The sequence below is a fragment of the Anas platyrhynchos genome, chromosome 19, assembly GCF_047663525.1.
Source record: "Anas platyrhynchos isolate ZD024472 breed Pekin duck chromosome 19, IASCAAS_PekinDuck_T2T, whole genome shotgun sequence".
Taxonomy (NCBI): Eukaryota; Metazoa; Chordata; class Aves; order Anseriformes; family Anatidae; genus Anas; species Anas platyrhynchos.
The window spans coordinates 6,182,195-6,200,500 of NC_092605.1; the positions used below are offsets into that span (position 1 = coordinate 6,182,195).

The following is an 18,306-nucleotide window of genomic DNA, read 5'->3' on the forward strand; positions in this document are numbered from 1 at the left end:
GTGTTTGGAAGGCTGCTTTGAAAATCTGGCTTAGTATCACCTTTGGTTGCTAAATAAACTTGTCTGGAGATTAACCACAGCCCACACAAAAATAGCTGCAAAACAGTTTTATGGCTCTGAGTAGAAATGGGTGTTGGTAAAGGAGCCTGCTTGATTTTTTTATTTTATTTTTTTTAAGATGAAATGTAAAAAAATACAATATGAGCTCTGTAAGCAGATTCCTCATGGTAAATAAATATGCAGAGATTCAGAGAATGCTAAGTGATCATTTTTAGAACATTTATTTTTGGCAGGGTAAACACTTTCAGACCCCAAGCAACTTCTCTGTGTGTACAGAATCCCCAACTGTGAAAACAAAACAAATAGCAGAGCTTCGTTTGCTGCAATCAGGAGGTTTTGCATGACTGTTTAGAATAAAGCTGGATCGCATTTGGAGTAACTTGGAAATTCATTGTTTAGGCATTAGCCTCCAGTGGTAAACATCCTACAATACGTACATAACACAGCAACTATTTTTGTACTTCAAAGTCTCCTCTCTTAACTCGGGAAGGTGCAGGATACACACGAGTTTTTTTCCCTCGGAGGGAACGGTGGCTTCCTTGCTTCCCAGCAGAGATCCCTCGTTGCAGCGCACCAGACTCCACACAGAAATCAGACAAACACCAGACAGCAAAGTGCACTTGAGACAAAGAACTCTTGAGAAATAGGATTAATGAGGGGACTGCACAGCCCAGGAGTCTTGGAGCCTTCATATTCCCCCCTCCTCTGGGCACAGGCTTTTTTTTTCTTTTCTTTTTTTGTGTACAGGAACTCCCTGTTGGCTCTTCAGGACTGAATATCCTTTAGACGAGGCACTCTGGACAAGGAGAGGTGCTCAGCTGTTACAGGAGACCACAGCCCCGCCAGCCCCAGAGCGCAGTCCCAGCTATCGTCGTGCCCACCTCGCGTTCAGAGATTGCAGATGGAGGAACGCAAGGTTTAGGAGCAGAGTTGACAAATGTGTCTGCTTATTCTGAGCAACCTAGTGGAAATCTGGCTGCTCAACACTTCTGCAAACACCCATCCGACCTGTCCCACGCCGCGCGGCCAGGGGACGAGCAGCCAATATTAGTCAACGAGCTGGGAAACTCCGGCTTGCCAAGGTCACGTAAGTCTGTGGCAGGAGAAGTAACAGGATCAGCTGGCTCCTCTCCTCTTTCTCAGCCACAAAACTTTCTTCCTCCCCTAACAATTACATATGTGGGTTTCCTTAACAGTTTCTTTTTACATTCCTGTTTAAACAGCACAGGGAAAAGGAAGAGGAGACTTGATGTGGAAAATTAGTTTTGGAAATGCTGAGCAGCACACATTTGCCAACTCCTGTTCCTCCAGTCAATTCATTTTAGCCACTCTTAGCTCTCACCGAAGTGCTATTTTTAGGCCGCATGTCAGATTTCACAACTGAGACTGACAGGATTTTTCTAAAGGCTTTTCCCTGAGAATTAAAAATGGAAAACAACATGGAAACTCTGCTCTCTGCTGCTGAGGCTCCACTGCAGCTACTCCAAGGCAAAGCTCCAAGGGACAGAAACAGCTTGCTCAGCAGGCACCAGAAGATCACCAGCACGGGGAGATGTGCAGGTCTCTCACAGCTAATGAGGCCACATGGAGCCTGAAATGCTCCAGGGAGACCCTCTACTGCAAAACAAGGCCCAGACACGGAACGGGTCTTCAGAAAACACAGCTCTGTGATTAAATACCTCAGCTGTTGCTGGAGGTGCCAGGCTGCTCCTTGGGCTTCACCGCCACGTCCTCAGCGGTGTCCACTGAGCTGCAGTGCTTGCTGCTTGAAAGGAGAGGGGCAGAAATGCAGAGCTACACCTTCTGTTACAGCGAAATACCAGCAAGACCCACAGCAGGACAGCAGTCTTGGTATACTGTCTGTTGAGCACCCCGCATGCCGTTGGCCGTGCACGTTAAGGAATCACAGTTTCTCCATGGATATTTCTGATGCTAACAGGTGTCTGAAGCCAGCCTCCAACTCAGCCTCACTATCCAAACAGAGCGAAATTGCAGCAGGTTTAACTTGGGGTATTTTTTAGGGGCAGATCTGTGGTTACAATCTCTTCTATGGCTATTTTGGTCAGCCCTCACGCCTCCTGACAGCCCTTGCTGACAGAATGGGGATTCAGCGAATATGCATCATCCACACAGAAAATACTGGCTCGACCAAACAAAAAGTTCTTTCTGTAAAAGCTATAGCACTGCAACATTGTGCAGCATTTTTATTCAATATCCACTTGGATATTTGAGACTGCTGGATGATAATGCAGATTGTGTTTCAAATCTTCCAAGGCCATTTTTGCACAAGAAGCTCTGGACAAGTAATCCAGCTAGCTTTCGGTTTGCAGATCGATGTGCCCAGATATTTGATTACACAGCTCTTCCAGGGAAAGCGGAGAGTCGCTGTGCTAGCTGAGGGCGGTGAGTTCACACAGGTGTAACTGAGCGCAGAATCTGTCTCCCAAGGGTTTTCTGGTGCTTCCTGAAGCTGACAAGATTAATTTAGCAATTTGGAAATCTGTTGCCAAGCCCAAGTCCCCAGAAGACTGCATAGCAATAGGAAGATTAAAAGCAGATGGTTCAGCAACCAAGGTTTTATAGTCACACTTTTAACAGACTTAAAATTCTTGGGCTTCATATCAGCATCTTCATTCTTCCCTTCAGTCCAGCGTGTTAGTGTCTTCTGAGCACCTCCATAGGAAGTGAAGCCAAGCACACATCACGCTAACAATATGACCTCAATAAAATATATATACCTGTATGATAAGCTTAATAATAGGTTAAAGGAAATGTTGATTCTAGCTCAACCAAAGCACTATGCAATTAGACCATCTCCACGTCGCATTGCTAATTTCTACAAAAGAATGCTGGAATTTAAAATATGAAGAGGGAACATTTCAGGGAGGGGCTTTAGCAGCCGGGCTTGTTGAGCACAATTTAAACACTGTTGCAGTTGACAAGAGCTTCCTCCAGTAAGGTGAGCTGCTTGCAGAGGACCAAAGGTGGCTCCAGGCCCCAGTTCACGTTCATGAGCATTCACAGGACCCTTTTTGGCCACCCATGTAGAAGCCGAATGCCAGTGCAGGGTCAGCAGGGACACAACTGCCTTTACTTCATGTCGCCTGCACTGAACAACCTCAGGACTTGCTTCCTAGAAGTCATTTCATCTAGATCTCTCAAAGGCACTCTGAAAGGACCAAGCAGCAACTATTTCTCTCCATGAATGGCAATAAGAGGTTTGCATTAATGGGGCTTTCTGGCCCAGGATGCCCCATGACACTACCTGGGTTTGAGGCGGAGGCTCTGCCGAGACAGATTTCCATCTTACAGGTCAGGCCCATGTCAGCACACTCCCCATTTCAGCATAATGCAAGAGAATAAAGCACAAAGCTCGATACCAAAGCCTTCAGTCGGAGAACACAGCTGGCTTGATTCTCCCCATCCTCAAAAACAGACTTGCAGAAGTGTTTCTCATTTCTGGGTGCCCACAGTGAGCTCCTGCTTTCCTCCCTCCAAATGTCAAATTGAAGGCAAAGTTAGTTGCAAGGACAAAAAAATGCACCTGCAAAAACTGAGGAGGCCTGCTTTGAAAATCCAGCCCCCATAATACATTTGGACACATGAATATAGTGGCCAAACCTCAACTTAAGTCTTCCATATGAAGTGCAAGGAATCAAATAACCATCCAGAAAAGATGTCTGCAAAATAACTTGGCTCGTAATATTTTCATTTGGGTTAAATTAAAATAATTGTAAATCTTCAGCGCACACCACGAGAGCTTCATTCTGTGTAACACTGTACATATCCCATTAAGCTTCATACTCAGTTCAGTCCTATGAAAATGCTTTGAAAACCAGACTGTGTTGCCTTTCCTCCAAAAGTGAGGCTAATCACAAAACTGCAAGAAAGCAGCCTAAGCTCTGTGAGCAAACCTCCTCCACTGCAGTTAACCAGAGCTAAAAGAGGCAGGGAAAAAGGAGGGGCAGGAGAAACATTCCTTGGAACGAGGTGGAAAAGCATCATTACACACTGATCTCTTTGAGCGGCGTTAAGCCTCAGCTGTGCATGAATTAGAGGCTAGTGCCAAGTTGACTATCTCACACATAAACATGGTTTATCTAATGATCCATCCGTAATGACTTCCAAGTTATGACTTCCCGGGAATCCTGGAGGTGTAAAGAAAGAAGGTATCCAGCCCCAAAGTTTCCTCACACACAAACAATCGAGCTCAGATTGCTGCAACTGAGCTCTGTGGGGAGCAAGAAGCCTTAGACATCATCTGCCAGGCTTTTCGCTAAATCTGGAGGATCAAGAAAAGCAAAGGAGGTGAAAATCACCTCTACTCACAACCCTGTTAAATCATTGCTCATCACCATGGATCAGATGCTGATAACGTGATGAGAAAGCTCAATCCCGGGGTTGGAATGAGAAGTTACAGCACAGCATATATGCAGTTGCTTCTGATAGCCATGTGAACCCTGCTGCTGCTCCCTCCACCGTGGATCATCTCACCTGCACCTTCTGCTCCTGACAACCTGAGGGTATTTGCAGACTGGCTGGGGGCAGAACACGGGAGGAAGCAGCGTGCTTACAGCCCCTGCCTTTGCTGTCCAGGCTCAAGGCAGCCCCAGGCAGGTGACATACAGACACTCACTCTCAGGTGTGTGATGAGACCGCTCAGCTCCTTCCCAAGCCCAGCGCAGTTGCTTCTGGCCCTGTGGGATGATTCCAAATGCAGACACCACCACAAAGGTACCTTCCATGTCCCGGACCACCAGCATCCTAAACACCTGAACTGTTTTGCACCCCGTACAGGAAGCTGTCGTGGAGGCCCCTAGAGAGTGCCCTGCATAATGCAGAAACTTCTGTAGGCTCAGCACAGGGAGCTGCACCTAGCCCTGAGAGTGAAACACACTGATACCCCTGCTGCTCTCCTGAACATCAGCCTGGCTTCTCCTGGCACCCTCAGCTCTTGCTGTCTGTAGCATTGCATCATGTAGGAACTCAGGAACCCTACCCACAGGGGCAAGGCACAGGAGCCGCTGGGTCCTCTTCCAGGGGCTCTCATTGACTTTGAGAGGCTTGGAAATAATCACGCCATTTCTCCAGTCCAGCAGTAAACAGAGTATTAAAATTCCCACCTCACAACTGCATTGGCACCAAGTGCCAGCCTTAAGGAGTGTTAAAGAATCTTTGCTATGGGAGGCACAGAAGGGGAAAGGTTAATGAATAATTGGCACAATTCTGCTCATTAGTTCCTGTAGAAGAAGAGTTCAGAGTAAGTTAAACCCCAACACATGAATTTATTTCCAGAGCTCTTTCTGAAATTGCTTCTTCATATTGGTGCCAATAAATCTTACATTCCAGCCATGCTTTTCTAATAGATACAGGCATAATTTCTTATTTCTAGCTGGCCAGATTCATGATGAAAAAAAAAGGGAAGAATAAAGCAAAAGCTGCATCTAGCATTTATCTATCTCTATCCTGCAGCCTTCTTTCTCATTACTCCTGAAGCTCTCGTATTCAAAGGCAGCCAAGCTCTCCACATGCAGCTTTAATGGAACACCTATCCCTCAGCACCAACTGCAGTGCTCAGCCAGGACCACAGCTGCAAATAAAAACCACCGTGCACTTCCCAAACAAGAACAGCAATGACAGTGTGGATAATACCTTGTATCTCTGAAACAAGAGCCATCAAAAGATTTCAAAGTGCTTTACAAACATTCATAATTTAAGACAATCCACATCCTGCTAAAGGCAATGCTGGATCCTCACTTTGCTGACGAAGAACAGGGGATTAAAAGATTAAGGGACTGGGGCAGAGGGGTAAGGAAGCACTGGACAATGTCCTGCTCACAAACCTATATATCACAGCGACTGAATTAGTGACGGCTTCTTCAGGCGCTGTAACCATTGCCATATGCCTCTGAAGTTTGCTTTATATCATCAATTTCTCTAGTTTATTTCCTAAGCTACACTCTTAGATATTGTTTTCCCATCACTATTACCCTCACCTTCATCCCTGACCCAAATATTGCTGTTTCATACCCATTCCAACCACACTGTCCAGTAGTCAGTGGTGTCACTGCAATCCAAGGGGTTCTGCCATTTCCACATCGTGCAGGCATGAGCTGCCTTGGTGAAACAGCTACAGGGTTGTATCTATTCCATACAATAGATTAAGATTTTACTAATAACTCATTAAACATGCCCTACTTCTGACTTTCCTGCCCACACTGAATGCTTTCTGACACTGTATAAGCTGTGGATTTTGTGTCATGAGCTGTCCTCTTTAGGAGGAAGCTGGGTGCCAGCCGTGTTAAGCAGGGTCTTTTCTACTCAGCACAGGTTGTTTTACCGAATAACCCTCAAAGTTTCAGACCCCAGCTGAAAAGTTTTAATTAATGCATACAAAAAAATTTGATGAGACACTGTATCTCCTGATGGACCTCTCCCTGCAGACGGTGGAACTGGGTAGTTTAAAAGCAAAGATTTTGCTCTTCCACTTGGCTGCCGTAAATCATACCTTCGCGCTCTGTAATTAATCCCAGTGAAATGAAACACAGCAGCCTAACGGATTCACCTGCTGCGGTGCAAAGTGCAAAAAGGCTGATTGAATATACAACTTTAGAGATGCAGTTTGGGTTTTCTGACGTACCTCTTTAATGAGCATCTTGCAGACGAACAGAACGGAGCGCAGGCCAGGCCGGGAAGACAATGGCAACAAAAGGATTCTACAGCTCTAGCTGGAGGTGAAGCAGAGCTGCAGTACGCTAAATTATAAATGAGAAAAGCAGATGTAAAGGCAGTCTGTCTCATGAAAAGCCAAAACCAACTAAAAGGCTTACTCCAGCCAAAGTACAAGCTGAAAACAGAGAATACAGTTTGCTTCTGAGCTGACCTGAAACAAAGGGCTAAACTCACACCAAAGGAGGAACAATGAAAAAGAAACCAAGTCTAGAAAAAGCATTAGGAGCTTGCATCTTCAGGTGCCTCTTGTGAGCCACACCAAGGAGCTCTACCTGCCACACGAGCTACCTGCTGGCCTCCTCTGCTCTCAGCCAAACTACTCCTCTTCGGCTTGTAATTGCTTCAGGAGAGATCTGTACCTAAGACCAAGCAGAAATTAGTAAGAACTCTGTGGAGCTTGAGACAGCTGGGAGATCCCAAAAGAGAGGACTTTTCCTGCCAGAAATCAATACAAAATTTCCTCAAGGCTATGTGAGCAGTGTGCTGTGCACATATTTGCCAGGGAAGCTCCAGGCTGACAGCTCCAGTTCAACTGTAGTACTTAAGACCCAGTTCCTGATGAATATACACCACAAAATGATACTGCAGATGCTGCTAAGTCACTGTGCAGTAGGATCAAGCAGAGACTAAAGATGAACAATATTATGGAAATGAAATAAAGATATTTTGTACTTCAAAGGAATGGGATAAAGAGCTGACAGTCACTGCTGGACTTCCGCTAAGGAATTAGTCATTATTATATAATATCAAGTGAATATCACACAAAGAAGATGTCAAAAGAAAAAATCGTTCAAATCTTGGCTGCACTTTAACTGTATCAATTAAAATTGTACAACACAGTATGACATCAGATAGCAAAGCTTATTCCAGGCATGTATTTATATAGTGCTATTAAATGACAAGGATTTGGTTTAATTGGTGAGTAAATGGAGCTGGAAGTTGCTGAAGTCGACTCTAGCAACCAAGAAGATCACTGGGGCAGAACAAATCGTTTTTCTCTGTTTTCTGCATTTTAAACCTTCCAGACGTTATAGTAAATGTAATAATAACACTGTATAATGAAGATTGGTTGAAATAATGAGTTTGGGGTGAGAGGGTGAAGCAGTGACTTGTGCAGCATTATTTCACCAGGGAAGTAGAGAGAAGCCGACAGTTTCTGCCTGGAAAGGGGTGAGGAAAAGTGGATCACGGTGATAAACAGAATGGAAATCCTCCAGAAAGAAAGCAGGTAATTTAGATACCTAGGACAGCTTTGCCTAGACTCAAGTTAAAGCTTATTGGTACTGTAGGCAAGAGTCAGAGCTCTAGGAAATGGTTTAAAAAGGCTCAGAAAGCACAGAGAGACAAATCCGGATTTTTCATAGACATTAATGCAGCACTCACTTGAACGGACAAGGCCCTGCAGCACCATCCTTTCCAACAGAGCCTCCCAGAAACGAGACCAGGAGCCTGCTCTGGCCACGTGCACACATCCTCCAAACGCTGAACAGTGCGCTCAGCATCTCTGTTAGCAAAGCTTCTCCACGGCTCCGAAAGAAGCTGCAAATACCATCTGAATGCCTCCATGGGCCGGGATAATTTACAGCAGCTGGAAATCTGACCCACCTATTTAATGCAGGGGAATAGTCATGATTTCTTTTCTGCTGTACTGACTAAGATCTCCCCAACCCTATGCTAAGAACTCTTTAGGCGTTGGGATGTCTACCACAAAAAGCTGCGTGGAAATCCCCAGCCAGGAAAAAAAACATATGTTTAATAAATGGTTCTTCAGAAAAAGAAAAAAGAAAAAAAAAAAAAAAAAAAGGAAGATGGGGAGAGGGAAGAAAAGAAAAGGTTTGTAGTTGTGAGATCATAAGAGTCCAACCAAATAAGTGATGACTAAGTGTAATCTTGAGTTTCAACAAGATGAAGAAAAACATGGTTTTGAAATTGTTGAGCCTCTTGTTCCCAGCCAACATATATTCTTTTATTGGCCTGCAAGCGACCCTTTCAACTTGGGCTTTCCTCCAGCCCGTGGGTCCATGGCAATGATTAGAGAGTAGAAAATCCCTGCTACTGGCCAGCTGTGCTCCAAATTACCTTACTGAGCCGTGCCTATAAATGTAATTGCTTGTTTCCATAGAATTGCATCAGAACGACCTGCTCACCCCTCACATAATTCATACCTCTGCGATCTCTCTCTGTAGATAAAAATCTCTTTCTTCTTCTGCACATGCATGAAAGAACTGCGAGGACACCGTCAACTCTTCCTTAGCCTGGGACATGGAGGGAGCAGATAACCCAGACACAGAAAAAAGTGAAGAGTGCAGAGCAAAGGTAAATTATGTCCTAAAACGTACAATAAGAATATGGAAGTAGGGCAGGGCCCAGCGCTGCTGCTGACTGCAGACACCACGCACCAGCACAGGCTGGCAGGTCGATGCTGGGCAGCACAGCACCGGGGGACACGGCACGTCCAGTGGCACAGGGCAGCCCACACGAGCAGTCCACGTGGAGCAGGCTTTGCTGTGCTCCAGGCAGAGGGGAAAGGCAAGGCCAGGAGAAGTTCCAGGAGGTGCCGGTGGCTCGGAGGAGGGAAGGGTGCCCCAATGGAAATTCAGCTTGGGCCACAGCATGGGAGGGAATGGAGAAGGCTATAAGGTCTCAGAAGGTGAGAGGTCAGCATTTGGCAAGAGCCTGGGTCAAAAAAATTGTGGCTTGAAGGGAAAGGAAACTCATGGTGCAGTTTCAGGTCAGTCATAAAGACAGACACAGATAGAGAGGAGGAGAGGTGAGAATTCGCTTCCTATGCTTTTAAAAGAAAAGCCAGAGAAGGGGAAAATCCACTGCACGTAGCAGCCAGTGATACAAGCAAAATGCCTGGGAGGCTGTTTTCTTGGTAGCAAGCTGATGCTAAAGCTCTCTATTAGGACATAAATACGACTTCCACGAGGATGTAAGTGAACTCCCCTCATTCAAAGGCTGCCGTAGGATGGAGGTTTTCGCTGCCCTCCCTTCCTGCCCCACCGGCCCCACCAGCGTTTCCTGCCAGGCCCTTCGCATGGCAGGGCAGGCCCGCTCCTGACAATGACTGAGGCTCGGGACTATTGTAACCAAAAAGTAAAATATGTTCCCATTAAAAAATGTGGATGATAGCAATTAATTCCACATTTTTTGTGAATAAATATCATGTGTTCTGTGCCAGAGCAATTTGGCTTCTTCGCAGAAGCTAACAGTGACACATAAATCTATTTTCCTTGTTGCTCAACAGACCGTCTCACTCTGCAGACCAGATTTTGCACTGGAACAGGGTTTTCTCTTTCCATCTTTCCGTTAGCACCTTAAATGCTGTTCACCACCCATCCTGCTGTCAACCTGTGGGTTAGCCTCTGAAGCCAAGGTGGTCTCGTGACTGCTTGGGGTTTTCACCAGCCGCTGGCCCCATTCACTTTGCCTCCAGGAGGAGCCCCGCTGTTCCCAGCAGAGATGTTACCTGGCTGGAGGCAGCGACCCGGCCCCGTACCTCTGCTGTGGCCAGTGCCTGAACCTGTGAGCCCTGGCTAGCAAATCACAAAGAAGGTCTCATGTCTGAGCAAAGAAATGTCAAGCCATTCGGAAAAAAAAAAAAAGTGAAGGTACTCCTTCCTTTTCCTGGCTGTACTTATTTTGTTTTGCATGTTGAAATCAATGGCATTATAAAATTGGAAAACCCAAGTCAAGCTGTATGGATGCTGGCTGTTTGGAAGCTTTGCAGATGTTTGCTGGCCTTACACAGGAGGAGCGTCGCTATTTTATTGACCAATCTCCTTTTTGTTTTGTATTAATATGGAAAGTCTCAGCGGCACTTCACTCCATTTGTCTTTTTTTCTTCTTTAGTCATATGATAATGTACACTTCTAACCGGTGAATCATCTCCTTGAAAAGTCATAAAGAGAAAAATAGCTCGTATGTATGCCTCAGCGGTCAATGAATCATTGACGACAGGTATAATGGGAATAATTATATACTGCTGAGAAACTTTACCCAAAGCCCAGCTCAGAAGGCCAGTTTCAAAACTTGTGAGTTGTGCAGTTGTATCCAAGGTTGTGAGTGCCAGGTTAGGAAACAGCCAGGAGGATTTCAGATTTCTGTTAGTGCAAGGAAATATCCTCTCCAAGTGTCTGCTATGTGTTGACAAATTGTTTATACTTAATGAAGCAATAATAATGAACAGTCTAAATAGACATTGATTTCTATGTTTTTAATTCACTTTTAGTGGGAAAATATCCTGGCAACAGAAATATGGATGTCAAGCATTGGATGCCAGCCACTGTTCTATAACTATGCTATTTCAAGCAGTAGTATGTATTATTTGGTATAATAACTTATACTTTTAGGGTCTAATCCTGGAAGTCCCTACTCTGAAGAGCTCCACTCTTTCCAGCTAAAATTCTGGGATTACACATATGAATGTGAGTTCGTAGCAGACAGTGTCCTGACAAGGCAAAGTTTCAGCCTGCATGCGGCTTGCCTGCTACCTCCTAGAAATAGTCAGTCAAAATACGAATGGGAGCCAAGTGCTCCAGAATGCAAACATGAGCCCCTTCCCAAGCCAGCTCAAAGAAACGTAGCAACAAGACGACATGTCTGCTGCATTGAGTCCGGCTGGAAAAGAAGGCTTTGATAGCACAGTACAGGGGCATGATGCATTTTGGAGAGCATGTCTTACACCGAGCAGGCAGGACTCCCTAGCACGCTGCATGGGCTACTGACCCTGCTCTGTGTCTCGTGCTGAGCTCAGCCTGGCAGCCCCCAAACTGTTGCACACCCACTATCATTCCTCGCGGGCAAGGCCAGCAGTTACTATGTGCTCACACCTGCTGGAGCCTGCTAGCAAGAAAAGATGCACAAGTGTGCCCTCTCGCAGAGAACGTACCTGTGTCCTCTCCTTTCTGCCTGGCATGAATTCTTCTAAAGGGCAGAATTCCTCACACAAGGAAAAGTAACCAAAGGGAATGTGGATGAATCAGATCAGCTGAGTGCAGCACGAGCCCTCCATGTGCCAAGGGCAAGCAGAAGTCTCCAAGTACCAGAAATACTCTTCCTTCCAAATATCCCAGCAGTGCAAGGGAAGGGTAATCAGCACCATCCTGCTTCAGTCACAGCAGTCCAGAGCAGCAGCCCACCCCAGCGTCTAAGGCAGTGAAGCAATCTCACCCAGACCTGGGAGGAGAAGGTGCTTACATGAACTTCTGTGGACAGAAACAGGCCCCTTCTGCGAGCAATTCATCTGATCCATCAGATGCCTGTCTTAGGAGCAGCTGAATCACCCTCTGAGGGTTTCCATTTCTCCTTGTCAGACACAAGAGGAGCAAGGCTCCAGTTGTGACCAGCTCAAGCATAAATGTCTGATTTCTGGATGCTCTGAGTTGGAGCAGAAATATCTCACCCTTAGTTGGGAAAGTAGTTGAAAAGAGATGAGTAGCTGCTGTTGCATTTCTGGGAAATGTGAGATATTATATGACCTGTTAATTTATTCCAGAGTTTCCCTTTATGCCTTAACAATGCTGTTCAGTATTCAATTCAAGTCATAATGCTTAATGGCTTGTGGTCAGCTAAGCCTATCCTGCATTTCTGTGCCAGCTTAAAAAATAAACAAAGCTGTGTCTACTGAATGGCACAATTAGAGGGATTTATCCTGCTCCTACCCTAAAACCCGTACCAGGACATAAAAATGCTCTTTCAGTTCAGTTCAAAGAAGATGAAAAATGCTTTACATCCTGCTGCAGAAGACCACGAGGGCTGAGCAGTTTACTCAGATGAGGACATCAATCTTTAGGGGACACAGACACTAGGGAGAGCTTCAAATTAAAACGACTTTCACTTCAAAAATGTCTAGTGGCCTCAGAGTAGATTGGAGATTCAACATGTTGGAGGCTGCACATTTACTTAGGACTTGTTTCCACCGCTGAGTGAACTCAGCTAGCAACACGAGAGTTGTCCTCACTCAAGTACCTTTCATAGAGAAAAGCTTAGAGCTTGGAGGGTGCTTTTAGCAGGGCTAGCTACCCTACCTAGGCACAAACAATGTGATGTGACCATGTATGAACCATCCCTCTGCCACTTCAGCTCTACAGCTGACTTGAAAAGAGCTAACTCCACTGCAGAGTGAGCTCTGTGCTGCAATCACCCTAGTAAGAGATAATCCCTGTCCTGGAGAACTCACATCCAAAGCCCCCACACGAAGTGGGGCAGGAGGCACAGAGACACAAAGAGGTACAGCAGCTCTTACGCAAGCACATCAGTGGCACAGCTGGGACCAGTGCTTAGTACCCAGCTGTCCCAGGCTGGTGAAAAACAACAACAACCAAAACCAACTTGCCAATGACACTGCACATCTAAGCCAACAGGAACAAAACCAGCTTCTTCAGCCTAGAGAGCTTTTTCTCTCTCTCGATGTTGCCAGCTCTTAAGCGGAATTAAGATTACAAAATTGTTTGGAAGTAAGATCCAAGGTTGACAATATCTGCTCCAAGCTTTACTCCTAGCTCCTGTTAGCAGTTTCTCACCCCCGGATTCCCTGCAGCCCTCTCTCCCCAGATAACCAGCGGTGCAGGCAGCCCGCAGTCAGGCACTGCCTGCGCTGTGCAAGTGTCCATGAGCCACACAGCCAAATCCCAGACTCTAAGGAAGCCTGCAGACCGAAGTGAGGACCACAGCCGCAGGCACAGCAAGTCCCCATATCCCATGGATGGAGCTCACTGTTCTCCTGCATGTCTCACAGCTGATGGCCAGCCCCAAGTGCCAGTCGCTACTGGAACTCACCTGGATGTGCAATATGAATGCACGACACAGGCAGCAGGTGCCATGCCAGGCCACTCTGGGTAAGCTCACCAGCGAGCCCTCCTGTTTGGTGTTTGCCCACTCCAGGGAACACCCTTCCCTCCTGGGGTCTATGCACTCGTCTGGTCCAGTTGCAATTCATCATGGCATGTTGCAATTTCTCGGCCCCACAGCAGTCCTCCAGAGGTACCCAGTCTGCGAGTCTGCTGCACCGACCTCCCCCACACGCTCAGCTTCCTGGGCTAAAAGCTATCAGCCAACTTAAAGGTCTCCATTTCTTCAAAAGCCTACTTTAATTTAATTTCAGCAAATCAGATTGCGACTGTTTAAAGCTGGTTTGTGGGCTGTGTGCTTTCAAGAAGAAACCATTATGAGAGACTTCAGAAAGTTCCCACTTAGGCAGCATTGTTTCTCTGCCCTTCTGCACCTTCCCCACCAGCCGTCCACCATCCCACCTCCTCCTGCTCTCACATTCCACGTTCAATGGGCTCCTCTGCAGCCAAAAGCTTGCTCTTACCTGGTGGTGCCTTTATGAAAGGCAAATAATTTGTTACATTCAAAAGGGAATTACTTTGCCCTGCCTTTAAAAATGTACAGCATCTTTACAGAGCCCAGCTAGCTTTTCTACCCTCTGCCTGGACATCTGTACAATTATGATCTCAGGATGAAAGTGCATTTCTGAGTATATCATGCAAGGAGACAGGACATTTTATTGTGTCTTACATGGAACTTCGAGTGGTTTCTTAAATCTACCATAATAAAAGCAGAGTATCAAACCATGAGGCCCTTTCTAAAACTTCAAGCTCTTTCCCAGTCTGAAGCCCTGTTTCTGCTAAATAGGATGCAGATGGCTGATTCGAGGGATGAGTGTGAGGAAGGGAGAGAATACCTTCAAATATATTTTCAACGTGCTCTTCCCTCTGCTGAGCTACATAGCTCAAGTTTGACACAAATGGAGACTTTTCCCATTGCATGTTGTTCTCCTTCCCTCCTGCCCCACGAAAAGCAGTAGTTGACTACTGACTGACTCCTTTGTTTCCTCCTTTAAATGTCTCCAGCACCTAGTTTCCACAGCTACGTCCTTTTAACTTACAGATTCACATCTGATAGAATCAAAGTTACTCTGCTGCACCCTCTGAAGCAGGATTTCCAAGCTGCGCAGTGAACGTACCTTAATTTGCAGATCAAAGCTGCCATGCTCATTACCTTAAAAATTGACCCGGTCAATATTATACAACACGGATTCAGCACAACCTTTGCACCCAGCTCTATGAAAATCACCTGGTGAATAAACTCATTTAACAGAGAGGGCTCTGAGACTCCTCGGTGCCTGCTGCCAACCTACTGGCATCGCTGCCTCATTATGGGGTCTGGGTGACAGGCAGCGGTCATCTCCTGTGACCGGCCATGTCCAGAGGGAAATAAATAAATTTATTATTATTATTAATAATAATAATAATAATAATAATAATAGAACAGCCTCTGAGAAGGACCCTTGCTCAAGTTTTGGAAGAGCAGCCTTTCTCTTGATGAGGAGGAGCAGTGTTTTTCAGCAGGGCCCTGCTTTCAGGTTATCCTGCAGGGTCACGTTACACCCCCAGTCACTACACACAGAAATACTGTCACACCAGAACAGATTTACAACAAATTCTCCTTTGATCAGTATTTTTTTCTCCATTTGTATCATCAGTCTGGGATGAAGTCTCTGGTGGTGAGCACTGCTTGTTTGTGGCTGAGGTCCAAGTTGTGCCACGGCAAAAACCCTCCAGTATCTTGCCTCTGCTTCCTCAAGTATTTTCTGAACACAAAGACACCAATCAATCTGCTGCCTAATGAGAGCCTGACCCAGAGGCTGATGATTTTCCCTGGGGTTTGGACGTTAGGTGCTCAAGGAGAGCAGCAGGAGATGCATGCAGGCATGAGGCAGACACTGCACACCAGCACTGCCATCCCTCGGACTCTTCCCTCCCATCCCAGCACCTGGAGAAATTGCTGAGCTGAGCACGGAGATGGGGGGCACCAGAAAGAGACAGGGGCAGGTGAAAAAGCTAAAAGCTGGGTCACTGGGAGCCAAATGGTTTGTGCTGAGAGCCTGGTCCCACGCGTGAGATGACTGGAACACAGCTTCAGCTTGCCACTGACTGCTGTGGGGCTACAGGACAGGCAAAGCTCCCTGCTCGCTTCCAAACCCATGAAGGTAGGAGTGCGAACATTTCCCTGCTTCAGATGGGCTTGTTGAGGCTTGGAGGTTTGCACGGTGCTGCAAGATCAAAGGATCAGAATAAATTACAAATTCAATACAGGCCCGTGCACTATTTGCAACGTCTGGAGGCGTGACAGACTGCTTAGCTTGCAAAGGAAAGCAGGAAAGCAGAGGTTTCACAAGTCCAAATACTGAAATTATTTGGGCCTGAACTGGTCCTCTGTGAGACGTTCAGGCAAGGCTGCTACCCCCAGTAAGCATTTAGCTCCCAGGAGCCAGAGGTTTTAAGGTTTTCCCTACCAGTACACTAGAAGGAAAGACACCGAGCTGATTTTTCTCACTGTGAGAACATTTTTTCTTAACCTTGTGAGTTGCTTCTCAGCTACCTGCCCCTTGAAAACTTTGTTCTTTCCTTCTGTGGCCCTTCAGTTTGTTGGGAAATAGAATACAAAACTTGGCATTCACGAACTGCCTTGGGTTGTGGCACCCTGAAAGGTCTCGTACTGCCGGCGAGGCAATGACTCTCACACTTGTCCCAATAAGCCAAGGTCTTTCTTGCAGCAGACACATGCACAGAAGAAAATTAATGTGTTCCAGGAAAGCACAGGGATGAGTTCACAGTTTCAAAACGGGAATGTTTCTATAAACACATACAGACAAATATATATGCTACGGATCTCTTGTTCCAGCTATCATGAAAGGTCACTTAAGTTAGACAGCTCGACTGGGGACCTCTCCAGGGCGAAAGGTTTTCTCTGTTTTTGTAGTAGCTGGAAACTGTCCTACCCCTGCAGAACCTGCTGCCACCAGCAGCACAGGGAGCAGGCTCAGTTTCAGGCTTTTCACATTTCCTAACTCGTGTGCCACAGGTGTTTAGACCACATACGTCTATCCCACTAAAACCAGACTCCTGCTTGTTGTTAGTTTTTTCCTACCAGCCACACACGACAAATTACGAACACTAAAGACAGAGCTGATGTTCCCATCGATACCCACACATATATCCACATGTTAGGGCTCCAGCTGCCACACCTCTCTTTTACCATCAAAGCATCTTAAAATGGTTGGCAGTGAAGTGTTTGCATAAGATTAAATCCTGATCCGGAGCTCATCAAATTGATGGGAGTCTTTCTATTGATTGAGAAAGCTTCACAGGCCTGGGTCTCGAACACCTCGCAGCGGTGCAGAGGCACAGGTCGTGCTGACTCCAGCCGGAGCGCTCGGCACTTGGCAGGCTCCACAGCCGGCCCTGCCAGCACAAGCAACGAAGACAAAGCGGACACAAAAATGAGAACAGGTATTTTTTAGAATTCACCTAGGCTCCTAATTTAGACACACAAGGAAAACATTTTAAAAGGTGTGGAAAATGCCATGAATTAAAATGCAAAGAGTTGCAGGGCCCAGAGCTGCTGGGAACGCTTGGGGTTGGGTCTTCAGCAAAGTGCAGTCACCAGAAAGGGCGACCGAGCTGCAGAAACCTGCAGAGAGATCCTGGGAGGGTGGAAGTGACTAAAGCTTTTACATGAGGAGTGCAAGAAAGCAAAGCCTGACTTGAAAAATAAATAAATAAAAGCAAGAAATGTCTTGCAAAACCTTGGGAAAAGGGTCAAATGAAATCCCACATTAATGCCAGCATTACCTGAGATCCTCATTACTGAAACAACGCTAGCAAACAGACAACTGCAATCTCTGGATTTCACTCAACAGCAAAGACAGCCAAGGTTTTATAAAACGTTCCTCAGCTGATGCAGACAGCAAATAAGGTTCTCGGGAATTATTCCAAGTGCAAGAATAAGGACGATGAAACCAAATCTGAAACAACTAGGAAAGAAGTTTACTTGAATACTGCCTGGAAGTCTGACAACGGGACCAAAAAGCAACACCCTCCACCCCAGACAAAGCCATAGGTAGCTCTTCGTCTTGCAGTCAGAACCGGCTGTCTGGTTGTCAGCTGGCTGGAAGGGTGCAGGAAAGCCTTACTATCAAGAAGCCCAAAATGGAGCAAACAACGCGGTGCCTTGGTCTGCTACTTCAGTCGCAGGAGGAGGTATTACGAGGCCCAGAGACTACAAACTGAACTGAAAATTATTGAGACACAAAATACAGCAGAAGCTCTTCACACTAATTAACAACTGTATATGTATGCCATGGGACAAGGTAGTTGGGCCCTCACCTGAACTCTTTCAACTTGACCTACTCCACACACATCTGTAAGATCAGACATTATTTTGCCTCTAACTCTATGAGGTCCCTTTTGATAACAGAAGCTTAAATTGTGACTGGATGTTATTCTCTGAGATCTGTTCCGGTTCAGCCACATTTAATGGCTGCAGAGCAGGAAAACGCTGGATGAAATGCCACGGGCTGCAACGTGCAGGTGTTCGGGCAAAAGAATCACAGCAGTCCCCAAGGGCCATGAAATCAGGGAACTGTGCAGAGAGAATTGAACGCTTTCACAATTGGAGATGACTTTGGTTTCCTCTGCTGAAAGCCTCAGTGTGCAGCTGGTC

General features: G+C 46.1%; 1 protein-coding gene across 1 annotated transcript in view; it reads right to left on the bottom strand.

Annotated features, from left to right (window-relative positions):
• The window catches only part of LOC101798301 (uncharacterized), a 167,820-nt gene that overhangs the window by 69,104 nt on the left and 80,410 nt on the right, over nt 1–18,306 (bottom strand). Inside the window, exon 4 of the mRNA XM_072025588.1 lies at nt 6,701–6,815. Coding sequence (XP_071881689.1) covers nt 6,701–6,815 — 115 coding nt within the window. The remainder of the gene's footprint in view (nt 1–6,700; nt 6,816–18,306) is intronic.